The 21,993-nt window shown below is 31.1% G+C and overlaps 1 protein-coding gene across 2 annotated transcripts in view; it reads left to right on the top strand.

The window, feature by feature from the left end:
* Positions 1–21,993, top strand: part of FSTL5 (follistatin like 5) — a 723,315-nt gene that overhangs the window by 105,110 nt on the left and 596,212 nt on the right. The window contains exon 3 of one of the 2 annotated variants that reach the window (XM_032863481.1): positions 13,154–13,184. In XM_032863481.1, the coding sequence (XP_032719372.1) occupies positions 13,154–13,184 (31 nt within the window). Of the gene's footprint in view, positions 1–13,150; positions 13,185–21,993 lie in introns of both variants that reach the window. The other variant, XM_032863472.1, reaches the window with a different exon arrangement.

Here is a 21,993-nt window from a genome sequence, read left to right as displayed (position 1 = left end):
CTTATGAAGCTTCCTTTAATGCATTCAGTTTTTTTTTTTTTTAAGATTGTATTTATTTATTTGACAGAGAGAGATCACAAGTAGGCAGAGAGGCAGGCAGAGAGAGAGAGAGGGAAGCAGGCTCCCTGCTGAGCGGAAAGCCCTATGCGGGACTTGATCCCAGGACCCTGAGATCATGACCTGAGCTGAAGGCAGTGACTTAACCCACTGAGCCATCCAGGCACCATAATGCATTCAGTTTTAATGCATTTCAGTTTTTGTAAATGTCACATATGTGGTTTAAAATAATGATATTTTTCTTTATTGAGTATAAGCTTTTTATATAATTGCTCAACCTGATTTTCCGTAAAACTCTTAATACTGATTATTTATTCTTCAATCTTTGATATTCCCAATAGATTTTACTTTTTTGGACCCCGTAACTCAGAGGTTGGCTTTTTCAGAACATTTAGTTTATATTAGCATAGCTCAGTAGCCCCAATACTTTCGTGTTACTCATTATTATTGTTTTGTTATTTATAACTTTCTTGGTGACCTAAATGTTTTGGTGACTTGAAATCCATAAAAGCTGTGGGTAGAATATTATATGTTTATAAATTCAAAATATTTTAATTGTCAAATTGGAATATATGTGTGTGTGGATGTGTTTATATGTGTGTGTAATGCAAAATGTACTTATGAAGTATGCATTTTCCTAAAAGAGGAGAAAATAATGCTGACAGCAGTGAAGGAATCAGATGAATTATGCACCACCCAAAATGTTTCTTTGTCTACAACATGTTATGGAGTATCACCCATATAAACTGTTTTGAGATTTAATTTTTTCTGTATGTTACATATGTTTTAGTCCTTAGAGTAGATTGTAAGTTTTTTGAGGAAAGAGGTTTTGACATCAACAACTGTAAATAGAAGGTGATGTCAGCAAGATGGAGGTCAAGGAGGGCCCAGTGCAATAAAAATAGTAAATAAACAACCACAAACTGATGAAAAATAGCTCTAGGAAAGCTCTGGACTGTAATGAAGAAACAGCAGAAATCTTGTGGAGCTCAAAAACTGAGAGTGGCCACAAAGAAAAGTATAGTAAGGATTTTACTTCCATCACTATGTTCTCAAATCCAGAGCAACTCAACATTAAGAGAGATCCCTTGGAAATATTTTACACCATGTGGAAAAGCAGTCTATTTGTCAACTATTCTTCCATAAAATTGAAAAAAAAAGTAAACAATTGTAAACAAAATGCCCTAGGCCTCACTCACCTTTCAGTAAAAATTAGTTTGATATTATAATAGCTGCTACCACCCAACTACCTAAGAAGGACTGAAAACCCTATCAAATATTCTTTTACTTATTTTAGGGATATCTCACTTGGGGAATTCATATTTTTAAAATGGCCGTTTAACCCATGGTTTTGGCTCTGATCTCATGTTAATCACATTTGCTTGAAAAAGTTGCTGTATATACTATGGTTATCATACCCTAGAGCCCTCCATGAAACCATAGGTTAAGGATATAAGTAGGTGAGGCTAGATCAGGACTTTTGGTCACCTCAGTGAGATAATATATGCAAAGAACTTAAACATTTCTTGCCATGTAGTAAGACTAATATGTGTCTTAATCTTTCTCTCCTTTCCCTTCCCCTCAGTCTCCACTCTCCCTTCTAGCATCCTCTCCCTCCTTTCTCTATTTTTATTCCCAAGCCTTAATTTTTTCATAGACACTTGCAGCCAGTTTATCCATCCATTGGATAAGCAATGGTTGCATTTATGCTTAGAGACCATCTATTGACCTCTCTTTTGCTTATCTTCCCTAGGAAGTCTCTTCTTTGCCTGTGCCCAGTGTATCCTATACTTTGGGATACTTGGCTGTAAGTCTTTATATTTTCTACATTGCAAGATGTAAATATTTTTTTACAAAGTATATTTTCAATATACTTTGTTATACTTCAATATACTTTGTTAGTTATTGGTAGTCTCAGTAAAGTTTATATTACTAGAAAAAAGTATACTATGCTCCATTGGAAATTTAAAAATCAAATCATTAGATTCTTTTTTTTAATGATTTTATTTATTTATTTGACAGAGATCACACGTAGGCAGAGAGGCAGGTAGAGAAAGAGGGGGAAGCAGGCTCCTCGCCGCATAGAGAGCCCAATGTGGGGCTAGATCCCAGGATCATGACCTGAGCTGAAGGCAGAGGCTTTAACCCACTGAGCTACCCAGGTGCCCCAAATCATTAGATTCTTATAACAAAAATAACTTAGGATCCATTTAGAGACTTGATAAGTTATAAATTGAAATCTATTGAGGGATAAACATAGAGAATTGTAATGCAAATGTGTGCATTTTAAATATACAAGTTCACCAATTTCCATGTCAAAATCATTATTAATTAGTGATTTATATTTCTATTTATTCCAAATCCTTTAATTAGTGATTCATTTTAGGAAAATCATCATTATTTTTCACACTCCAAAAACACACTGTGAAAACTGTTATAATAATTGGCATGTTTATTTAATTTATATGGTTCTTTACCAAATAGCTTTAGTTATAACACTTAAATGGGTATAAATTTTCTTCTGGAAATGGGAGAGAAGTTTCTTGAATATATTTTTATATAATCCTCATGTTTAAAGAAGTATGTAGTTGAGTTATGCTTACCTATTCACTATTTCTCCCAAAGGACTAAATATTTTATAATTCTGTGCCTTTGACCAGCTTAATACTCTTTTCCACAGCAAATTAGTTATACTTTTTCTTTGCTGAAGCAACAATTTTCATGGTGAATTCTCCCTTTGCCCCATACTCAGCATAGAAAATTGCTCCTCCTATTCTTATTTCCAGATCATCCTATAAATTTTTTATTGGTGTGTTATAATTAATAACTATCAGTCTCTCCAGATAGAATCTGAGATAAAAAATTTATATTACCTATCTTTCATTCCTATCTTATAATGTAATTCTGGCCATGTATATTCCAAACAGACCTGTATTCAAGGAGTGAGTTAATATGTTAACACCTTATTAAAGTAGTAACATGATCATAAGATTAATATGTTCTAATTAAACTTTGAATTTCTTCACATATTAATGAGATAAATGGATAAAGCAGTTATAATGTATATTATCAATTTAAAAAACATAATTAACTCAATATGTTAGAAAAAAATAATCAATATTTCAAAAATTAAGTAAGTATGTCTTTTAGATGTTCCCATATTTATGCTTAATATCCTTCATGGTGAAATATTATCTATAATATAGAACTAAAATTGTCAAAAACTATTTATTTTTTATTTGTTTTTTTTCCATTTCAAATTATAGACTCAAAAAAAGTAGACCATCAACATATATTAATTTTAGATTTTCCCATATTTCCACTCAAAGTCTAATGATGAAACAATGATGCTGTAAGAAGGGACAACAGAATTATCACTTTTATTTTAAGATTGTAGGTTAAGTAAAAGAACATTTTTTTCCTTGTGATTTTTTAAATCCTCAAATCTTATCCATTGTAAAATAAATAAGTAATTTTATACTTTATATGGAGAGGAGTACTCATATATACGTGCATCATGTATGGAGTTTTTAGTGAGTACTTTCTACTTTGACTATTTTAATTATCTTGAGTATTTGCATTATTTTCTATCTAAATGTTTCACTACCTAATTCCTCAATGTCTGCAGGCTGGTTTTTTTTTTTTTTTTTTGCCCTAAATGCCCATAATCACTTCACCTACTTATAACCTGCTCATCTTTTAAGATCCAGTGTGTTTATGTTTTTCATGAGTGCATGAACCAAAGATGTCTTTTGTGATACATTTGGAAATTCTTATTGATTGTATTTGACGCAATATCTGGTGATAGTTTATGCATACATCTTACCCACTTAACTTAAATACACAATTAAAAAATTAAAAGTATTTCTGGTATTTACATTAGATTTAAACCATGAATGTAATTATATATATTCCATAATAATAATAGATTTTATTTTAAATGTAAATACATATAAATTTCCATCATAAAACTTCTAAATTTAAGATTAAAATTATAATATATGTAACAAAAGCATAATATAAATATTATTAAATATGGATTTGATTTATAAGTAAATTCAGTTCTAGTTTGATTTTTTTTTTTTTTTTTTTACTTCCAGTGCATATCTCTTGTTACCTTGCTTAAGGACTTCAGAATTTAAAGTAATACTGAAGATGTCCATCAATGCAATAACAAGTTCTTTTCATTTTTTTTCTTTAAAATCACATAAACGTATCAAATATAATATGAATCTACAATAAGAAGAAACTATGATTTTGACATTGGAATTAATGACCTCACATCAACATATTAAGCCAAATAAGAAGTAGCTCTAGATTGACAATCTATAGTTTTTACAGGTCATGTTTTGAATATCTATATATCTATATCTATATCTATCCATATTAATCTGAATAATATATAACTTATAGCATACATTTCTAATCAAATTATACATATTACTAATATATTACTAATATATGTAATATTTCTTTAAAATTCAGAAAATTATATACTTCTTCATGGAAAGGTGAAATCTATTAGTTGGCCAACTGGAATAATTTTATCATCCCATTGTGCACTTAGCAAAATACACTATTTCCTGTCTTCCACACACTCTCATAGATGCCTAACTTTGTTCAAGCTATGTGTCTGATAGAATCCTCTCCTTTCTTTTGCTGTAGAGATCAACTTCTTATTCTTACTATCTCATCTGCTCTCTCATATATTTCCCAGTTCCTCACATTCTCAAAGCTTCCTTTGGCTTACAAAAGAATGCATTGTTCCTTTAAGTACTCTCTAGATTTTATACATAATTCCACATGCATTCCAGTAAAGGAAACATAAAATGGGCAAATAGGTACATATTATTCCAGGAAGTAGCAACCTCTGTGCGAAATGAATAAAAAGTTAAGAAAAGCAACTAGTAATGGGTGTGCTGTTTTATAAGGGGGAAGATTATTGGGTGTTATAAGCAATTAGTAAATTATTGAACACTACATCGGAAACTAAAGAGATACTGTGAGTTGGCTAACTGAATTTAAATTAAAAAACAGAATGATGAGGGTTGAGGTTTGTTGAGAAGGTGATATTGGATCAAGAACATGATTCAAATTCTAAGGGAAGTATTTAAAATAAAAGATGAGAGGATTGATTAAATTAAGTAAGACTGAAAATTCACCATTAGAGTTTACTGAAAACATGTCTGTATCTCCAAGATTTAGGAGACTTAATATACTGCATTTTAATTGCAACTATTTCTTATTTTCTAGGCATTTTATAATTAAATTGCCATGAGCAAAATATGTTTTTGAGAAAGTGTGTGCATATGTGTGTATGTGTGGATATGCACACACACTTGTGCATTGAGGGCCACAGGGAGGAAACTCATGTGTTCATGTGTATGCTTGCTTCAGAATAGAAGAGATTTGCTACAAGATTGTGGTGGAGTGGTCTGCTGAAAGTCTCCTATTCTCAGCTTCCATGAATTTAATATTACTTAATATTAAGCATAAATATTACTTAATAGCTCTAATGTTAAAATTCATATTTTATGTTTTAATCACCTAGCACATGGAAATAAATAAATATAAATGAATATGTAATATTTATATATAATTATATATATATAATTATATATATATATGAAACATAAGTATTCCACTGCAAATCAGTATTTCACAACTTTTGTTTGGTGGTATTTGTCTGATAAACAATGACTGCATCAAAGAGAAAGGAAGAATCCTGAGAAGCAATTTAAAATAGAAGAACTTCTAAAATTAATAACCTTTACCTTTATGCTTGTTTGACACTAAAATTTATATTTGAATATCCTTTCTTTCCATCCATTGACTATTTTCACTGTTAGAATTTCTTGGTCTTTATTCTTGACTTTAAAATTATATACATTTAAAATTATATAAAATTATGTACATCATACACATATATAGTCATGCATTATATACATATACACAAATTATATATATATACAAGTATATACATTAGCTTTTGTAGCATTACTGTATATAAATACATTCTATAAAATATATATGTAAATACAATGCAAATAAATACAAATACAACAGAACTTGCAGCAAATATTTCTAATCAAATTTTATGTGTGCTGCATATTAGACTACTAATAAATAATGATTCAGCTTTGGCGAATGATGACATCTATTTACTTCAATAAGAGTATGGATCATATGGATTGTGAGCAAGTTTACTTTAATCAAGGACACATCACTTTTGGATACTAATGACTTATTTTTCTCTTTTGTTAATCTTTAAATTTTAAGATTCATTATGGACTTGAGTAAAATTATTCTGCGTATTTGATTTGGCTTTTCTTAAGTCCTGTGACTGAGGGTTTATTTTGTTTGTTTTCTCGGTACATGATCAACCTAAACACAGTCTGAGTGTACTTTATTGTATAATTTGGGCAATGAGAAACAAATAAATAAAAATATCTTCCCCCAATGACTTTAAAGAAGGTCTATAGTCTCTCAGAATGTTTCACCCATTCAACCAAAGGCACTGATATCTTTAAGGGTGAGTCCTTAAGTAGAAAATAACTTTTTAATACTATCTTTGTTATCTAGGTAGCATAGCCTTACCATATGGCTTTTTATTAATGCCCAAAGGCAAACGAGGTCACAGTGACAACACAGTAACCTAGAATTTTTCTTAAAACTCCTGTATTGAAGGGGGATAGATGCTGCATTTAATAGATGTTCCCTAAGTATAGATGTTATTTTTAAGTACATTCAAAAGAAAGTCTAAGTACATTCTCCCAAAGTAGAGGGAAAATTGTTTTAGCTCTAAGGGACTTGGCATTTGCTTCATTCTTATATCCTTCCATGTGAAGGGAAACTTATGGGATGACCAAAAGGCACATAAGTAGCTTCATTAATCTAGAGATATGCATATGCAAATTTAAAATAAAAGAATATCCATGGGTATTACTTGTGTGAGGTTTATGTCTTTTTTTTTTTAAGTAATTTAAGTTTTATAGTATGGAATGAGAGGACAATTCACTATCTAACGTTTGTAACTCAATGCTGTTATGATGGAAATGGCTCACTTAGTATTTAGATGGTTTCTTCTCTTTCTAAAGATCTTGTCCTTCTTAGTAAGAAGGAAGGAACCAAGTAAACTATGTTTGAAGATATTGTGACCAGATATTTAGTTTTAATGCTGATGAAGAGAGATCAATTGTTACGTTAGAAGCATCATGAGATGTTAGTATATGCCATGCTAAAATGAAAATACTAGATAAGCAACATTCTTAATAATATCTTCTAGAGTGATAGCATTCTGCCTTTAAGTGGTACTAGCAACCTATGCATTAGTGTTATTTGTTATAGTCTTGTTTGCCTAGATGCTTTAGGACCATTGCATCTTATTTTAGAATTACTGTGTACCCCAATGTGACTTAATTTTACGCTAGTTTAGTTAAGTTCCATTTATCATCTTGTATTTTTTTTAATATTTGATACATTCTGTTATACATTCTGTGTTCTTTCTGAATCCACACTACTGCCCAGACTGCCTTTGCCAATCTTTATCATATGGTCTGCAAGGATCTATTTACTCATTTCTACCATTGAGCTGGATGTCATAGAGTCTATTTATGTAATTAATGTAGCACTTTGGGATTCTTCCAAGAAATGGTGTAGTACAAAGTAAAACACAAATGGTTTGCTATTATTTAATTTTGATATGTAGCCAAAATATATTTCTTATTTTAAGACAGGATCAATTTATCAGAAAATCTTTTGAAAGAATATTAAAATTGAGTTATACCAAGGGATTGGGATTCTACCATTGCAGACAAGATCTAAATTTTCTTAATGTAGGAATGTTTTTCAAATGTATCATGAGGACAGGATAACAAATCTTTCTGACCTCTTAGGAGATTTCACATAATTAAATAATCACAATTTTCTCCTTAACATTTCCCTATTAAAAAATTAACATTTAAAACATGAAGTAATAGTTTATAAAATAAAATTGAAAAAATATATTGCCAGGTGAATAATGCAACATTTTAGACATAGAAGCAAGTTGGAATAGTTATTACTTTGAAAATCCTAAATAATGTTTATTAAACACCCACTGTCATGGTTCTATTTTTTAATATTTTATTTGTTTATTATTTTTAAATATTTTATTTATTTATTTACTTGACACAGAGAGAGAGACTGAGAGAGAGAGATCATGAGCAGGGGCAAGGGGTAGACGGAGAAGCAGACTCCCAGCTGAGCAGGGAGCCCAATGTGGGACTCGATCCCAGGACCCTGGGATCACGACCTGAACTGAAGGCAGACTCTCAACTGACTGAGCAACCCAGGCACCCTTCTGACATGGTTCTAATACAAGTTTTTCAGTGAATGAAGTAGTTTATGCTTATTTTCTTCTTACTTTGCAGCTGTGTTATTCTCAGTCTATTAAAATAATTTCTATTTTTTCTTTAAATACATGCTTCTTGAACATTTCCAGTTTGTAGAATATTTAAGAATATTTTCATTGGTAATTTATTACTATATACAATTGTATAAATAGAGAATTAGGTTTTAAGAAAAAATAAAATAAAATATATCAGTGAGTATTAAACTTATTTGCCTATAATTAAAGTAAGGCTAATATCAATATCATACAAACTTATGATGACAAATCCGAATTAAGATTTTGACAATACCAAGCTGTTCTACTCACCTACTCTCACAAAAAGCAATGCGTTTATAATCTTCTCTATCTCTTTAAATATCTGAGAAATCATCCTACTTCACCACTCATCTGACTTTCCTTCTAATAGATAAAGAAAATAATCCTCACAGACTAAATTTTTAAATTTAATCATATCAAACTTATAATCGTTTGCATCTATGACCCCACTTTTCTGTGTCTACATGTTATATAGCAGGAACTGGTTTTTCTCCTATCTAAATGTTTCCACTTATGTTCTGTGTCACATTCAATAACCTTATGCAATCCATCATATCATCTCTCCCTTTTATCACAATCCTCTCCATTTCTATTATGTATCTCCCACCATTTATATATTCTCAATTCTTATTGATTTAAATAATATAAAACTAAAGATGAAATACAGAGATGAACAAAAAACAAACATGATACTTGCGTGGATTTCACTTAATCTCCAGACACACACCGCACCAGGGCTTTCTTTCCTATTTATTTTTCTCCCATTACATTTTTATTAGGTCATACATTTCTCAATTTCCCTCTTTTTCCTTGAGCAACTTAAGTTTTACTTCCAAACATATAACACCACAAAAATGCTTTTTCTTTGAAGTCAATGATTCCATCTGTGCTTTTTTTTTTTAAAGAAAGGAAGAGGAGAGAGAGAGAGAGAAAGAGCTAGTGGGGGTAGGGGAGGAGGTTCAGAGGGAGAGGGAGAAAAAGAATCTTAAGCAGGCTCCACACACAGTGCAGAGCCCAAGGCGGGACTGTAGCTCAGGACCCTGAGATCATGACCTGAGCTGGAATCAAGAGTCAAACGCTTAACTGACTGATCACCCAGGCACCCCATACCACTTTTTCTAATGGACATTGCCTTGGATATAATCGTCTTTGATCTGTCAGAAGAATTCTGTGCTATTGAAAACCTCCCCCTACATGATATATTTCCTGAGTTTTTATGATTCTATATGCTATTTTATTTTTTTATCCTGTAGTCTATCTTTCTATTCTCTTCTGTTGGCTAATTCACTTAACATTTTTCTTATATTATTTCCAATACTTAGTTCTAGATCATTCAACTCTACTATGTGTTCTCCAGATGCAATACTGATGATTTATACACATGGTGGTGATTTCTAAATTTATATGTCTTGCCGAAATAGCTCTCATGAGTTCCAGACATTTTAACCATCTGCCTACTTTGCATCCTCAGAGTGATATTTAAAGTAAAATCAAAGTCAGCATGTTCAAACATCAAACCCATGAAAAATTCAGACTCTTAACTCTTAAAAGAGGGGGTAGACAAGGATTACTTTAAGTGTCTGAGCAACTCAGAGGAGGAAGAGATGAGGAAGATGAAGAAGTTGAGAAAGATGGCCAAAGAAGTAAGGGAAGATCAGAAGTTCAGTTTTGGATGTGATAAGTAAGCTGTTATTAGATATCCAAGTAGAAATGTCAAAAATAAAGTCAAGTCCATGAGGTTAAAGTTCAATGGTGAAAATTGGCTAGAGATATAAATTTGAGAGTCTTTAGGAAAAGGATGGTATTTAAGGCCAGAAGACTAGATAAATCACCAAAGTAGTGAAGTATATGTGGAAGAAAGGTAAGGGCTCAATGTCTAGGAAACCAGGCTTTAGAAGTTCAGGGGAGGAGGCATCAGTAAAGCAGATAGGAAAGGGGTGGCCAGACAACAAGAGAAAAATTCACAGCGTGAGGCAGTATTAAAAATCAAGTAATGAAGTATAAAGGTGTTTTTTTCTTTTTTGCGTATCTTTCTCATTTTATAGGCAACTTCATCCTTATAGTGACTCAGATCCTTGAAATCACCCTCATCTATCCTGCATCTCATATCCCAAATTTATTCTATTGACAGTTCTAACTGATATTCCAACTGCACTGCTACCACACTGTTCTATGCCATTCTTGCTTCCCACCTGGATTGCTGCAATGCCCTTTCCACTGGTCCCTCTAATTTTGTCCTTGCCCTGTTAAACCCATTTTTAATACCCAGAATGATTCTTCTTAAATGCAGTTCAGATAATATTATTCCTCTGAGAAGAAACTTTCAGTGTTTTCTTAGCTGTCTCAGTGTAAGAACCAAAGATCCAACAAATGCCCCAGATGCTAATCTATCTGACCCTTATTGGCTCCCTCATTGCATTTCCTATTAAACTCCCCTTACTCAGTCTAGTCTAATCACACTGGCCTCCTTGGTAGTTTTGACAATGCCAAAAAGTTTTGTACCTCGGGAAGTGTGACATTTTTTTTTTTTTTTATCTCCTAGCATATATTTTCCCCAGATAAATCCTCAGAATAGCCTCTCATCTCATTCAAAATTTTATTCAAAAGTCAGTTTTATCAGTAGATTACATTTGGGCACTATTCCATAATTTGATAATGCTGCTATAAGAAGTAGCATGCAGGTACCCCTTTGAATTTGTATTTTTGTACACTTTGGGCAAATACCAAGTAGTGCAATGCTGGGTCATAGGGTAGTTCTATTTTTAACTTTTGAGGAACCTCCATACTGTTTTCCAGAGTCACTCTTGCCATTTCCAATGACATGGCTGGAGCTAGAGTGTATTATGCTCAATGAAATAAGTCAGTCAGAGAAAGACAGATACCACATGATTTCACTCATGTAGGACTTTAAGAAATAGAAATAATAGATGAAATAGGGGAAAGAAAAAAAGACAGGGAGGCAATCCATAAAAGACTCTCATCTATAGAGAACAAACTGAAGATTGCTGGAGGGGACGTGGGCTGGGGAATAAGCTAAATGGGTGAAGGATATTAAGGAAGGCACTTGTGATGAGCACTGGGTGTTATATGTAAGTGATGAACCACTAAATTCAACTCCTGAACCTAATTAATACAGTATATATTAACTAACTAAAATTTGAATAAAAACTTAAAACTTAAAAAAGTCATTTTGTCATGTAGAACCATGTAAAATTGCAGTCACTTACTCTAAAACTACCTTCTATGTTGGATCTCTTTTCTAAATAGAATTTTTTAACATTTATGCACTATGTTACTTTAAGGACGCTTTGTTTTGTTTTGTTCTGTTTTATTATTTATTTTTTGGTTTTATTTCATTTCACTTTTGTGTTGTTCATCCTTTGTAACCTGATCACCTGGAGAAGTGTCTGGCACATAAAAAGCAATCTATACATATTTACTCGAAGAATAAATGACTAAATGAGTGAATGAATGAATGATGAAAGAAAAGGAAAGAGGACAGAGAGACTTTTTTTTCTTTAGTAAATATCTCTTTGGAAAGCTTAAGTTTGCTTATCCTATATCATGAATAGATAATTTATTTTTAAATCAAGTAATTTATATTTGAATTTTAGTTTTAATGAACAACAGTTACTCTAAATTAAAAATAAATCAGGACTGGAAAAAATAAATTAATTAACAAAGGACAGTACAGGAGCCAAAACAAAAGCTGGATAGATTAGGACAAGTGAAGTAGCACACAAATTATTAGAGTTTAATAGAATCATACATTGGATAAGTGTGTTCCATAAAAATACATTTATCAATATGCATTTTTGTTCTCAAATCTGACTCTGAGATTTATGCTTGCAGCAAAATTAATTCTTTGTATTTTTCACTATTTTCATAAATTGTATCAATATTTATTGGCATTTATACAATTCTGAAGTTCTATTTATATGTATCTGTCATTTTTTATTAGAAATGCGTTTCATAATTATTTTTAGTGTGAGGCCCTGAAACATACACAGAGCAAACTGTGCTTGAATATTAATTGAGAAGGTATAGAGAGCACAATTTCTACTTAAAAACTTGAAAGCAAGCTAATTCTTTTGGGGTTGCCTGGTAACTAATAAGGAGTATGTCAAATTGAAAGACAGGTCTGACTGAAGCAGCCTTTGAATAAATAATAGAATTGTTGTCAACTTTAGCCTTCAAGTAGTGAGGAGGGACCAATTCTTAAAGTGAAGGAAGGCAGTTGAAATGTCTTTTGTGGTCTTTTAGTGAATTGTCCACTCTTTGCCCTTAAACATTTTTCCTCACCAACAATTTCAACGCAGAGATGTTGAAAGTAAATTCTGAAGATATCACTCAATATCTGTTGAAATTAAATGAAATGGCTTAAGGCATTTGAGAGGCATGATTATTTACTATTCATTACCATTTATTTTGAATCCATATTAATATAATATATTTGTTTGTTAAAGAAGTATGTGTACAGTAAGAATGATTACTACTCTGATAAAAGATTGGACATAAGTGTTTTTTTAAGTTGAGATTTGTGTTACAGTGACTCCAGGGTATATGTAGAACAAAATATCTTGACAAGTCTTTAGTTACCATGATCTGTTATATCAGGCTGTTGATCACATACTCAAATTTTGACCTATTTCTTTTTAATTCCAGCAGGAAAAGAGTCAAGACAGTTCAAGAATCAAAGGTAAGCAATGACTGCTTTAAGATCATAGTTTCATAAATTCATATAAGGATAGAAGAAGAAAAAAATTGATTTAGCTTTGAAAATATAGCTAAAAATGAGAAAACATTAAGAACTCAGAATCTTCAATGTGGTTTTAAAGCCATTGTGAGCCTTTTGGGATCCTGCAAGGTCACTGGGGGTCCTCCACTGAGATTTCCTTTCTTCATATAGTGCTATTGGAAATTTCAACATAATTTTTTCTTAACTCTCTGAGTTGTTCTCGTGGAATTCTTCCATCAGTATTGTCCATAAGAGTTAATATTCTGTTTTATCTAGGATTTAGCAGATGAACTTTAAAAAATATGTCTCATGGGAAACCAAGTATTTAGTTACTGCTATCTCATTATATTTTCTATGAAAAAGCAAGACAATAAATGTTAAAATTTGATGGTAGCTAAATGGCATAGTCAAGTCTAGTCAGACTTAGGGAAACAGTTTTCCCCACAATGACATTATTATGTTTTGATGTTTATTGTTGAAATAATAAATTGCTCTAGATAGATTATATCCTATAGCAAAATACTTCATTAATTTGTGTGCCTGCTGATTATATAGTGAAATTTAACAATTTTTTCCTTGGTTAATCCTTCTGGGCTCTCCCTTCATGTCCTGGCCCTTCTTATTGTACAAGTTGGATATCCTCACCCATCTATCCCTTTCTGGTAGTATTTAGTCACAGGCCTGACTATGGAATGAAGGATGATTTCCCTATTTCATTGCATCCTGTTTTGCATAGAAAGTTAGGTTTATTTTTACTTTCTTTTTTTTAGAGTTCTACAAAACCAAAACAAACCAAAATAATAATAAAAAGTTACCAAATTTACACATACTTCTGAAAAGATGAAAGACAGTTATTCTTTTGAGGGTCTCTAAATTGACAATATCAGTCTTGCTTATTAATAACAAATCTGAACATAATCTCTGCACATTTCTCTGCAACTAACTGAATTACACAATTTGTTTTCCATGTTCAGTCATCTGTGTGTGCCTGTATCACTGAAAAATGTAAAAAGACATACATTTTTATTTTGTTAGGTATATTTTATTCAAGTGAATTATGTAAGACTGCCCTTCCAGGGATTCCCAAACTGTATGTTCTTTTTCAACAAACTGAAGTATGTCTTGTTATTTTATATGTGAAATTCTTACACTTATTTATCCTCAAAGCACTCATATTAACTCAAAATTTCATACCTTTGTGTTGCAAAAGGGAATTTCTATTCCAAGATGGGCTGTATAGTGTACATTTAAATGATATATACATTTTAAGCATACTGAGTACACATCTTCCTTCTCAAGAAGGGTCCCAGTATTTCAGGTTAATCTTAAATCATATTTATAATTCTGTTACAGTTGAAATAAGTTTAGTATAGCTTTCTTCTTGATGCTATATTGTCTTGAGACATATAAATCCTATCATCTGAAGTAATAGAAATTATGTTTTTTCAACTACTGCCTAGAAACATGTTTTCTTTTATAATGTAATAAAATTTCAAGATGATTCTTGTCACTTCTTTTAAGTGGCTGACACATGTTTCAGAACTCTCACATTATGGCTTCTAGGCTACTGAGTTCTAAGTAAATCAGAGGCATACCGTTTTGTCAGGACCTGTTCCCTAACTCTACTTATTTTAGTATTTTTCTTAACTTTTTATAAAAATCATCTTGAAATGTTGTTTTACTGAAAGTTATAAATGACCACTAAAAATGTCTCTAGGGGCACCTGGGTGGCCCAGTGGGTTAAGTGTCTGCCTTCAGCTCCCGTCATGATCTCAGGTCATGCGATAGAGCACCATATCAGGCTCCTTGTTCAGTGGGGGGTCTGCTTCTCTCTCTCCTTTACCTCCTGCTTATGCTCTTGCTCTCACCCACATAAATCATTAAATAAAATCTTTAAAAAGTCTTTAAATGTCAATATTTTTAAAAAAAGAATAAAAGCAAGAGTTTATCCATTCATAGATGAGAAAAATTCTGAAAATGAAGTATTGTACATATTTTGGTAACTAATGATTGAAATGTGACTTATGTCCTCACTTGACATTAATAATGAATTCTCAAGTAATAATTCCCAAGACTTCCTGATCAGAACATGTTTATTACATAGTTAGCAATGTATGCAAAGGAAGTCTTTAACCATCTAATTTTCTGCATTCTGTGCCTATTTCTGCTTATGACAACAATCCCACCTACATTGTACCAGTGACCTGAAATCACATTAATGCACAAAACAGTCCAATGAAAATTGACCAGTCTTACCTGGTGTACATGGAAATATATATTGAAATGTTTGGAATTATATATATATATATATATATATATATATATATATATATATACACACACACACACATACATATATATATATGTATATATACACACACACATGGAATTCAACTAACAAAATAAATTTTGGTTCAATAGTTAGTAAACCATCGAATTCTCAATTGATTTTCATGTTTAGATTGCCTATTGTTAAATGAGTTAGAGCCTAACCTGTAATTAGCACACAATTTTAAGGTTTACAGTTGTTAGGATGTCCTTTATTAAAATTACATTGACAATTAGTAGAAAAATAAAGATAGTCCTAACAAGTTTAGAAGAATGACCAACTATTCAGAAAGCTCTATTTCACATTGCTTTTCAGTGATATTACAAATATATTATGTTTTAAAATCCATTAACAATTTGATAAATACTGTTAGGAAATAATTTCCTTTGAAGAATAGTTCTAATATAAGGAGCACAAGTCAGTTATCTCTACACATATTTCTCAGGGGAGTATTTTAATTTGTGATTTGTTTATTCATTTATATTTAAGATCATCTCTCTATAGTTCTCAGTGATAAAACAGTAACAGTTCTTGACAAAAATTGAAATGATTCTTATTTTACAAAAAGCTTAAAAATTCTGTCAGCTTAGTCAAGTTTTTAATTTTCCAAAAATAATTCAAAATACTTACTATAGTCAGAAGGATAATATCACTGTGGAAATTTGCATATGATTATGCTGTAGTGTGCTCCTGAGTATCTGCTTACCTCTCACTCTGTCATTAAAAGAATATTTGTTCCTTCACCAAAAAGATTCAGTTCTTTTATAACGAAAATTTCCCTTCCTCTCTTTTCAAGGGAGACTCTTGGCTCTTCTCATTCAGAAGTGATAATAAAATATATTCTCCTTATACTGCTAGTTACATGTTAGGAGACAAAAGTTGGTTCCCTAATAGTCACTTATATGGTATACTATTGAAAATTTTTTTTTCCATAGCACATGCTATTGATATCTATCTTTTGTTAAGTATCTACTAGATGTCAGACACTGGGCTGAGCTTTTTACATATATTACCTCATTGTAATCCTCAAACACACATTATAAGGTAAGATTTAGCATTCAAACATGCCAGCACGTTGAGAAATCACATCAAAAGTAAGTAATTCAGACCAATATTAACATTTTGTCCTATTTTTAAATGGGTCATGTTTTATTTAACCATTTTACAAATTATATATCAGGTACATTTAGCATGTTGTTATTAGCAATGTTTTTGACATTTTCATGAATTTGATATATATGAATTTTATTATTTATACACTATTTTTCTTTGATGGTATGGTGTTACAAATATTTCCCCTACTGCCAATTTGTATAAATACTGCTCAGGGCTTTGTAACATTAAGAAAATTTTGATAATAATAAATGTGGTATAGTAATGTTCTAGGAGCCAGGTGTGAGAATTGTGCAATAAATGCTTGTGATCTTTGACAAATGACTTAATCCTCCAGAAGTAATTTCTCTTTTATAGTTTATATTAACAAAACATACCCTATGATATCAAATGTCCTTTCACATATATAAAATTCTAATGCTTATACTTCCATAAAGACACTGGACAATGCTATTATTACAAACATCTTTCAAAATTCTTAATTCTAAATATGTTCTACATGGCAAATATTATGTCTTATACATTTGTGTATAAGGAAAAGGTAAGCTGCACAATTGTTCTCCCTATGGTACATACATACCTTCTTGTATATAGTGAACAAGGAAGAACACTATTATGCTAAGATCATATCTAATCAAATTAAAGATGTGTGTTTGGGACAATAAATGATATTAAAATACTATGGAGACTGTAGTTTTTACATGTAAACACACACACACACACACACAGACACACATATATACATGCTATTTACTTTTATACAACCATGCATTCAGATTCTCTTTTATTTCCAAAATTGCCAATTGAGGGCACTGAAAGTGATCTGATACATGCAGGGATATATAGATATAGAGATAGAGAAATAATATATGTGTTTATGTGTGTGTGTGTGTGTATGTATGTGTGTATCCATGTTATATATATTATATTATACATGTATTTTATTATGTATTATATCTAGTGTATATTATATTAATTTATATTATATTATATATTTCTATATATCTGTGCCATATATATATACATAGGTATATATTTCTATATAACATAAAATAAAAATATATATGTATATATGTTTGTGTGTATATATATGTATATATGTGTATGCATGTATATGTATGTATGTGTGTATGTGTATATATATATATATATATATATATATATATATATATAAATAATTGAAATGCTAATAAACTCCTAACCTAGGTTGCCTGACTATTCAGAGCTCTTTTCACTAGAATAATCTTACAGAGCTCCTAACATACATTGACATTAACTCACTTCTTCCAGGTTAGGTAACTAGTCAAGAACAGTTATTGGGTAGGAATAGAACTTCAAATTTGTATTCCTGAAAGTTACTGGACACATTCATTAACAAATGAAAATATATATAACTGAAAGATGATAATTCTTATATCTGAGACTTTTATGGGACTCCCTCTAAATGTTAGATATCTTTCTGTTTAGGAAATAAGATATAGCTAGTACAATACTAATGCTTGAAATGGAGACTGTTACCACTATAGAAATTCAGAGTTGCTGTATTTTTAATGAATTACAGTATCATACCAATGAATGTTAGGTTTTTTGGTATTCAGTTTATAAAGCTATTGCCGAGACAAATAATTGTAGGATTTACAAAAACTGTCTATCGTTTTCAACAGTTATAGTCCTAGAAGTTTTAAGTATCTAAAAGGCAGGAAAACTCACTTCTAGAAAATGTCAACCAAAGGATTGTTTTGTTTATTTATTTGTTTGTTTTGGCAAAGAGTAATGTTGGATAAACCCTAGGCTAGTGGACTTACAGCAATCTGGTGATAATAATTATTGAAAAATAATTAAATGCTGTAAAAACATGTAAGGGAGTGATAATATTTTTATAATAAAATATACCTTGTTTGTTTTATTACACTTCACTTTGTGCTTCACAGATATTGTTTTTTGTTTTGTTTTGTTTTTTATGAATTAAAGGTTTATAGCAACCCTGTATTGAGCAAGTCTATTGGCACCATTTTCCAGCAGCCTTTGCTCACTTTGTGTAACATTTTGGTAATTCTTGTAGTATGTCAAATTTTTTCATGATTATTGTATTTGTTATGGCGATCTGCAATCAGTGATCACAACTCACTGAAAGCTCAGATGATTTAGTATTTTTTTAGCAACGAACTATTTTTTTTTTTTAAAGATTGCGTTTATTTATTTGAGAGAGAGAGAGCACGAGGAGGGAGGAGGGGGAGAGGTAGAGGCAGACTTCCTGCTGATCAGGCAGTCCAATATGGTACTCAAACCTAGGACCCTGGGATGATGACCTGAGCCAAAGCCAGACACTTATTCAACTGAGCCACCTAGTTGCCCAACAAACTATTTTTTAATTAAAATATGTACATTGTTTCTTCAGACATGCTATTGCACTGTTAATAAACTACAGTATAGTATAAACATGACTTTTGCTTGAACTGGGGAATTAAAAAATTAATTTGACTCACTTTACTGCAACATTTATTTGCTTTATTGTGTGTGGTCTGGAAACTAACCCACTGTATCTCTGAGGAATGCCTGACATGTTATAACACAGCAATTGAATTACATCAAAAAAACCTATTTTCACTCTATTTTATTAAAAATGCACTTTTAAAATTAATTGGGGGCAAATGTATTCTCATGAATGATTATAGGTTACCTTGCTGCAAAATATCAATGTCATATATGGACCACTTCTTAGTTTATGATTGACTAACAACTCTTTAATTATTAATATGGGCATATCGCATATTTCAATCAATTTCATTTTACACTCAAAAAAAGTATAAGTATGAAATGACTGCTGAAAAAGAGATAAATTAAAAATGTAATTTCTAGTCACTCTGCCATACTTTAATGATTTTATTAGATGAAGTTGTTATATTTATGATTTTTTATTATTAAAAATGGTCATAATTCTTTATCTGAGTGGTGTTTTATGATAATGTGAGTTTCAAAATAAAAATAATAATACATAGATGCAAATTCTAGAAGCCAAATTACTATCATCATGATAGTATTCCTTACTTTGACAAACTTTCAAAAATAATTTCAGTTCTATTGTATAACTCTATAGAAAAATATAAATTAATAAATATATATTCATTGTAAATAATCTAAATGATGCTCCCAAATATCCTACTAAATAAGTTTTAATTAGTATAGATTTCAATATGAGTAATAACTTTTCTCAGGGAATTAAGAGGATATTTGTTATTCATTCTTTAAACTCCATTTGACCAACTCGGTACATTTTGAAATGATTGTGGTGCATGTCCTCCTGCAATGGCAAACAGGAAGACAAACCACTTCACTACCTAATGATGCTATTATCATCACCCAAAAGAGGTGATTCTCTATCTATTTCTCCTTTATGCCATGAAAGTCTCATTTTCTATTATGTGAAACACATCACCCCTCTCCCCATTTCGCATACATTCTCTAGCTTTTAAAAGGATACTAATAAATCATCTTGTCCAATAGATCATTTATTTTGGTTTCAGGGTGATTAATTTTGCCACTCACTTTGCCCACCAGGAGGCATTACTAACTAAAAGAGATGGAGACATAATCCCTTTGTTGATACTGGGAAAACAACCCAGAACTCTTGCATCTAATTTTTTAAATAAAATAATTAAAAAAAATAATAATCTAATGCTGAATGTAATATCAAATTAATATTGTTCAGGTTTTTCTTTATATAACTCAATATTTTATATACCTGTACACTAACATCTCAACATTGATTTTTTCAATCACCAACACAAAATATTTTTATTATTTAGACTTTGCAGAGCTAAATATTTCTGAAGTTTTAAAAAAAATTCCACAGTCTGAAACAGTTGAATGCCATGTTTCAAGATAAATGAAGTAACATTAACCAAAATGTGTTGATGGTTTCATTTATTTAGTTTAATGAAATCACTTCACTTAGCTGCAATGGGTGGCCTTAAATGAAATAGTAATTCTTGAAATTGTTTAGAACATTACATATTTTTTTTGGCCAAAATCCCTGCTTTATCTACCAATGAAAAACTATCAGGTTTCATTTTTACTTTGTTTCCTCACATTCTATAAACATGAAATTTGACTTTATTAAAGAGACTATATTTACTTAGTTTTTCAAATATATGTTTCGGGGCACCTGGGTGACTCAGTGGGTAAGCCTCTGCCTTTGGCTCAGGTCATGATCTCAGGGTCCTGGGATGGAGCCCCACATTGGGCTCTCTGCTCAGCAGGGAGCTTGCTTCCCCCCTCTCTCTGCCTGCCTCTCTGCCTACTTGTGATCTCTCTCTCTCTGTAAAATAAATAAATAAAATCTTAAAAAAATAAATAAAATATACGCTGCTTCTTTCTTCCCATTAGTGTAATAATATATTAAGTATTTTGTGATTATTTGATTTTTTAATTATAAAGTTAGAGATTTTATATAAAATAAGTTGTTACTTTGTGATGTTATTATACTCAGTGACTCCTATGAGGTGGAATAGACATACAATTCTTTGTCTAAAACTGTGATAGATAAGTCAATTTGGAGTTTTACTTATTATGTTAAAGACCAAATAATTTCCCTTTTAAATAATTATAAGATACATTTTGTAGTTTTAATTTTTATATGGGTAACATTTTTTTCAATTACTTAGATAGCTAGATATAAGTATTTTTATTGGAGAATTCATGCCATCCTACAAAAATAATATCATTGTTTCTTAAATTCTTGGTGCATGGAATCCTTATCCAGTAGACCCTGGAAAACAAGGGAAAATTTTGGCCAAATATGCATTTTGATGCTGCAAAATTTTTACATAGTCCTTTAGTGATGCCTATCTTTGCATCAAGCATTTTCATTGTATTTGATCAAGGATCTATTTTCCCCCATCACAGACCTTTCAAGAAACAGTTATTTTGATTCAGAGCACTAAAATTATAAGAACAACATTCTGAAAACTACTGATTTGTGTAACACTTTTTTAAAGATCTATCACAGGGTTTAGACTCAGCATAGCTAGGATCAGTTATTTACAGAAGTCCTGAAAAGAAAGTTTGGAATAATAAAAACAAAACAAAACAAAACAAAAAACAAAAAACAAACCCAGAGTGTCTCTTTTTTCAAGACATGCAGAAATGGGACATGCAGGGAAAATTGTCTCTTAGAGTAGTTAGAATAATAGGGGTTTGGAAAAACCTACCCAATAAACATTTTTAACTCTACCACCACTGCCACCACCATCATCATCATTCAGAATGTTTTTCTTTTCCGCTTGGTTCTCTTCTGGGGTGCAAGTGATGTAAAATTAATAACAACTG

The sequence above is a fragment of the Lontra canadensis genome, unplaced genomic scaffold (assembly GCF_010015895.1).
Source record: "Lontra canadensis isolate GAN:19392208 unplaced genomic scaffold, GSC_riverotter_1.0 scaffold1, whole genome shotgun sequence".
NCBI classification, from domain to species: Eukaryota; Metazoa; Chordata; class Mammalia; order Carnivora; family Mustelidae; genus Lontra; species Lontra canadensis.
This window is presented reverse-complemented; position numbering and strand designations above follow the sequence as displayed.